This window comes from Octopus sinensis, linkage group LG26, assembly GCF_006345805.1.
Source record: "Octopus sinensis linkage group LG26, ASM634580v1, whole genome shotgun sequence".
Classification (NCBI taxonomy): Eukaryota; Metazoa; Mollusca; class Cephalopoda; order Octopoda; family Octopodidae; genus Octopus; species Octopus sinensis.
Genome location: NC_043022.1, coordinates 13239359 through 13246048, shown reverse-complemented (window position 1 = coordinate 13246048; position 6690 = coordinate 13239359). Strand labels below are relative to the sequence as shown.

At 33.0% G+C, this 6690-nt stretch overlaps 1 protein-coding gene across 7 annotated transcripts in view; it reads left to right on the top strand.

The window, feature by feature from the left end:
- The window catches only part of LOC115224839 (msx2-interacting protein), a 169475-nt gene that overhangs the window by 42961 nt on the left and 119824 nt on the right, over nucleotides 1-6690 (top strand). For 6 of the 7 annotated variants that reach the window (XM_036513786.1, XM_036513787.1, XM_036513788.1 and 3 more), the window contains one exon: nucleotides 3600-3881. In XM_036513786.1, coding sequence (XP_036369679.1) covers nucleotides 3600-3881 — 282 coding nt within the window. Of the gene's footprint in view, nucleotides 1-3599; nucleotides 3882-5008; nucleotides 5466-6690 lie in introns of those variants that run through there. The other variant, XM_036513790.1, reaches the window with a different exon arrangement.

The following is a 6690-nucleotide window of genomic DNA, read 5'->3' as shown; positions in this document are numbered from 1 at the left end:
TCTGTCTGTGTATATGTGTGTATGCATGTATGTATACATATATGATATACATATATGCACGTATGTGAATGTATGTGTGTATATACATATATGTATTTGTGTATGTGTACATGTATATGTGTATGTATTGTATATGTACATATAAATATGCATGTATGTGAATGTTTATATATGCTTGTGTAGTGTATATATACATATTACACTCTCAAACACATATATACATACATACATATATATATATATATACACATACATACATACATATATACACACACACATACATACATACATACATATATACACAAACACATATATTGTGCTGCTACAAGCATAATAATAATAATAATTGTAATCATTGGAAAGAAGAATGATGTGTTAAACAGAGATGGAGAGATGGGGGGGAGAGGATTTTATTTTCCATTTCAGCCCCACTCCTCCTCAAAATTGAGGTGTCCTGCAAAGGCCTATGACATTAGCCTCCTCCCAGTGAAATCAATAAATATATTCACTCATCTCTGTCTATATACTTATCTACATTTATATGAATGTTCTCACACAGTGTGTGTGTGTGTTATGTAAAAGTACTGTTGTCGTGTTTGTATATAAAGTACAGTTTCCGTCTGTGTGTTTGAGTGTTTTTTTATTAGTACTATCATATTACCAAAAGGATTGGGGTCTTGGAGATCACAGTATCACATAATTCCTGGCAATAATAATATCTCTAATTCCCAACCTTGTAGTGCAAAAAAAAAAACAAAAAAAAAACCCCACCCAAAAACCCAAACAATTAAAAAAAAAACCCCAGTCCTCCTCTTCATCTCCTTTATAGCAATACTGTGAAGTGTGAAGAATAGTCAATTGTTTCAACAAAACTCTCTGTGTGTGTGTGTGCATTGTTACTTGCTGTTAATTTATGCTTGGTCTATTATTAACTTGTGTACATTCTCTATTCATTTTTGTTAAAACTTCTATAGTGTGTATGTGTGTGTGTGTGTGTGTGTGTGTGTGTGTGTGCTGCATACATTCATTAGAGACAGAGAGAGGGGGAGAGTGAGTAGTTGAATAATTAAAGTCTTCTCTGGTGATTGTATACTATTCTTCTAATCAATGACATTTCTTTGCTAATATAGAATTGTGTTGAATGCAGCTATTTCTGTATCTGTGGTGGTTTAATATGCTACAGCTAAAGTCATTTTACTGCGTAGTAGCGGCAGAGAGTTGAGATGAATTTTCAGCTATAGTGCAGAAAGCATAATATCACAGTTAATTATTCAGCAGTGTTGTCTAATTAACTCACATAAAATGGTTATTTCTATTTAAAAAAATAAATATGAATTCAAGAAAATACCCAACTCTATGCAGTTTATACACACACACACACACACTTATCTATTTGGAGAAAATTTATATCAAATGCTTATTATTTCAAGCCTTGTGCCTCTAGAAAGAGTTATTATTATTATTATTATTATTATTATTATTATTATTATCAATATTATTAATCATATTTCACTAATTATTTTGTTATAGCCCTTCATCTTCAGATTCAGATCTTGGGGGTCTTGGCTTTACCTTTCATCTTCCTGGAGGTTGACTTTCCACTGGAAGCTAGCTTTCTACCTCTTGTCTCTCTGGGGCTGTATCTAGAATATATCTTGAAATATCAAATATATCTAGAAATCATTTCTATCTAATCTGACTTGTGTGCTTGCCCCGAGTTCAGATCTCATCAAAGCTGCCTTTTGCTTTTCATCCTTTCGGGCTGATCAGATAAAAAAAAAAGGTTAATATTTGTTCTCTGTGGGTCTTGTACCAATGTAAATAGCCTGGCAAATCTGTAAGATATTTAGCTTACAGTCAAGTGTTCACATCCCACTGTATCTGATTTATCTTTGAAGGTGATAAAATGAATACCATTTGTACAGGAGTATTAACCCTTTGGTGTTCAAATTTCTCTGTTAAATGTAATACTTTTTCACTCAAATTGTTTTGAATTAATCATGCATTATGTTATAGCTTTAAGGTTTCAATGATATGATTGTTTATTTTTAGAGTGTCACTATAGGTTAGGTGTGAGAGGCTAGATATGGCCAGTTTGAATATAAAACATGTAGAATATTTGGGCTTGATATGGCTGGTTTAAACACTAAAGGGTTAATGATATTCCTTCCTTACAAATCATGTGACTGAAAAATTATTGGTGTTGCTGTTGTATCAGGAGTAGTGTGCTTGTAGGACAGTTGGTGCTGTAGTATCTAAAAAACAGTCGAAAGCCAAGCGTATCCCAAGTTCAGATTAAGCAGAAATTGGTTTCAGTTTTCATCCCTCAGTGGCTAATAAAAGTACCCTTAATACACTGGAATCAGTGTTATTTAATTAACCTCCACTCTAGGTTCTGTTGCTGTGGAATAAGCCATTACCAGCATCTCTCTTCTCTCTGATGCAATGTGTATTATTATCATCATCAACCATATCTACATTGAATATCTGAAGTAGTTCCAGAATAAATGCTGTATAAACTGATGTAAATGAACATTGTTCCTTTTTAGTTTAAGTGAAACTGAAGAGAGAGTTGTTTAGAAGAATGTCCTTAGCTTCAGACTTTCCTTGCTAAAAGTGGTTGGTGTAAATATTTAAATTATGTCTATTGCCACTGACTCCCCACTCACTCGTATTTCAAAAAGGACAGGGATTGGCATCATTAACTGTCAACATAGTTTCGATGCATTAACTGTTAATTCAGTTGTAAGCATTTCAGTTGGAACATTTCTTTAAACATTGTCACAAATTTGTGGTTCAAAAACAATGCTAAAGCATCTTCTTGCAACAAATTTGTTAACAATTCAAAATCTATGATGAAACTTAAAATATATTTTAGAATGTTCATCAAGGTGAAAGAGTAGACTTATTTTCTTTTTCAATGAATTGAATTAAGTTTAGTTTAAAAATCTGAAAGAAGACATCTATCTAAAATTCAGTTTCTATAGAATATTTACAGAGGTAATTATGACTGATTTTTGAAATCTCTTCAGATTTAAGTTATGTCAACAGATCACTGAACTGGAACGACTCCAGTTTCCCCCCTTGCCAAATTTATGTCTCTGGGTAAGGAAGGCTTGATCACAGTATTTGCTAAAGTTTACCAATGAGAGTTAACCTTTTTGATTTCAAACTGTCTGATATCAGCCCTTGCTTTAAAAGTGAAATAAATTAAAAATCTTGCATTAAAATTTCATGTTGATTCAAGTTCCAAATACCAATCCTTCATTATTTGTAAAATTAAAACAAAGTCAAGCAGAAATATGGTAACAAAAGGCTTAAAGTGATCAAAATTTCCTGTTAATTTATGTTTTAAACACTAGTTTAATAATGAAAGTTATTTCCCTAAATTCTTTATTCTTTTACAAAATTTATTGAACAAAGCGTATTTCAACAGTGATAGGGTATCAAAAGTGTTGGTGGTTTCTCATATTAATGTTGTCTCATTGGGTTATGGAATTGACCAAAATATACAAAGATTGTTATTGTCAGAATGGCTTTTCTTTTCTGTCAACGTGAAAAACATTTTCTTATACGCACTTTTTATATTTTTTTTACAGCTATGGAAAAATCCAGAATGTGAAGTTTCATCCCAAGAAGGAAAATGAAGTTGGTATTAGTGCAACAGTGGCATTTATGGACATTAAATGTGCCTCCAAGGCATACAGCTCAGAAAACAAAATAGAAAATGTAATATTACGGACAGAATACAGTGAAGGGACTGCTACGGGCAGTGTAGTAACAAGACCAGTCGATCCTGGATTGACTACGACAGCAACCCATCGAGGACAATACTTACATACTCGGGTACCATCAACAAGTTTCACATCTCGAACAAAAGGGTAAGTCACCCTCCATGTTGGTTTATGGCTTGCTGAAGCCAGAAACCAAATGTGTTGGCTCTTCTAAAAAATGCCATTCTTGTGTCGTCGACGCTAGAAATTATTATTATTATTATTATATTATTATTATTATTATTGCTGTTTGTCATCGTTTTAGTTTTAATTGCACATTCTTACTACCCAAATGTAACATCACCAGACACTCACTTCCCCCCAACTCCACTGCAAAGCACTGTCCTCCTCACTTAATTAGAAATACATTGATTAGTGTCTTTTTTTGATTTCTTAGGAGAAAAGAAAAAGAAACTCTAAATATTTAAACTCGTTCATTTAGATTTCATTGGAAACAAAACAAAAGCTAAATTGTAATTTGGCTGTTTTTGGTTATGCCATGTTTAAGGAAAAAAATCACAAACTAACACATGCACATACACACACAGACATACACACACACACACACACACTCACGGTAGTGTTGTGCATCATTAGTGATATGTTTTCTTGATTGTTGGTGAAGTTTTTGACTTGTATTTTCTCTTGTACTGTTTGTTGTCTCCATCATTTCATTATTTCTGCAATTTCTCTCTTTCCTCCACACACCATCTTTCATTGTTCCTGCAGTTCTCTCTCTTTCTTACCCTTTCTGAAACACACCATCTTTTCAATTTATGATGTAAAATTCTTACACACTTTTTTCTACTTGTATTGTGTTCACCATTTTTTCTTTTAGTGTTTTGGATCTTGATTTTCTTAAAGATTTGGATTCTTTACTTCAGCAATCTGTTGGATGTACGGGAATATTTCTTATTGCACAAATGTCCTTCCATTTCTCTCATCCTTCATCCAATGTTATATATACTTAAAAAACAAGCAAATGAAAACCTGAATAAAAAAAATGTCAAACTAAATGAGAAACACCCCATTTGAGGTCTTCGCCATAATCTAGCTTAATCAAGGAGCACTAATGCTGGATTACTAAAACAGGTAAAGTTTTTTGAGGGCAATTACATGTGTGGATTAACCATTGTAAATGGTATTATTTACATAGCAGAACATCATGGATACCAATGTCTGGAGTAAAATATATCTATATATGTATATATATATATATGTATCAGAATCAGCGTTTTTATGGAATTACCATTACTAAAAAGATCTAAGAGATCATTAACTCACTGCCGTGTGTTAATATTCTAGCAAATCTGGTTAACCCTTGAAGGATTTTTGGAGTGTAAATTGGATTTTTACATGACTGGATACAAATGTACATCTGGCGCCATGTGGAGTTTCAATGCTTACTCATTGATGAGGAGTACATAAAATATTGGAATTGCCATTTCCTACCCCTCCTCTCATCTGGAATTCTTATCACTGAATCATGTCATTAAAAAACCACACACACAAAGGATTGTTACAATTTAATCTGGGCCATCGTTTTATTGGAATTTAATGCATTCTGTGGATTACCACTGAAATAGTGTATTGAGAATTACCTGGGAGTTGTACCATTGTTTTTAATACTGGGAGCTTTTACATGCAGGTGGAACAGCAACAACAACAGGTGGTTGGTCAGCTACTCAGACGGTAAGTACGAAGCAGGTACTGATGGACCAGTTGCATGACCAAAAACTGTTCAACTCTTCTTAATCTTAAGTCTACTGGACCCGAAAGGAAACCAAGTCCAACAATCTAGCACTGGATGAATTTCCCTCCCCAGAAATCTCCGCAAAAGTTTTAGCCAACATGTTACATTGTTATTTTATGTTCTTCATTTCTGTTTCCTCTCTAGCCTCGTATTGTATTTATTTACAATAATATTTCCCCCCTGCCTCTAATGGTATCAATGTTTCTAATGCAGTAAACTCCACAGAAATTTTAAAGTAGTGCTGTCTGTTATTATTGTATGTCCAAAGCTAGAATTAGTTATTAATGTTGGCACCAGTTTTAACTTTGTATAATTTACACTAGCATGGTTACGATCTTAATTAACAGCACTGCACTTTTTATTATATGGAGCCTTCTTTTTCAGCTGCCAGTCATCATGTTGATATATCCATAGTAATAGAAGTGAGTGTATAATCTAGTTTTGAAAGTATTGGCTGAACACATCACCGAAGACTATTACAACATACAGGAAGGGGAAAAAAAAACATGAAACTTGGGAATTGTGGGAGACACTCACAGCTACAATATCTGATCTTGGGAAATTTACTTAAAAATGAATTTTATTAAAAAAACAACAAAAAAAAAACAATATATGTCAGAAAAGTAATAATTGCTGTTAAAATTCTATTATTTATTGTTGCAAAGTTGAAAAGATGTGTGTTGCTGGTTGTGTCACAAAAGTTTTCATGCTTCCAGGGGCATCTCACCTAAACTTTCTGTCGATGAATGAAAATAATTTAGTTTCACCAGCTGTTTAAAAAAAGTTGTAAATCTAATTAACTAAGACCCCCCCACACTCCTCCCCATGCGTCTAACCTTAAAGCATAAAGTCAATAAAACTAAATCTGTGTTTAGTGGAATGAGTTAAGATGTAATGAACATTTCACTTTCTTTCTAATTTTGTCTGTCATTGCAGTCGTTCCATTATAAATAGTTTCTTTTGTCTAATTACCAGGATATGTCTATAGAATAAGATCTTCGTTTGTGTTAATTATTTTGTTGATTCGCTTGTTTTCAGTTAAGCTCCTCTCCAAGAACATAACATTACACAATCTAAATATATATACATCAGTTAGTATCGTATCAAGTTCTGTATTTAATAATTATCAGAATGGTGCCTATCAGCTCCAGGAATGATACAAAG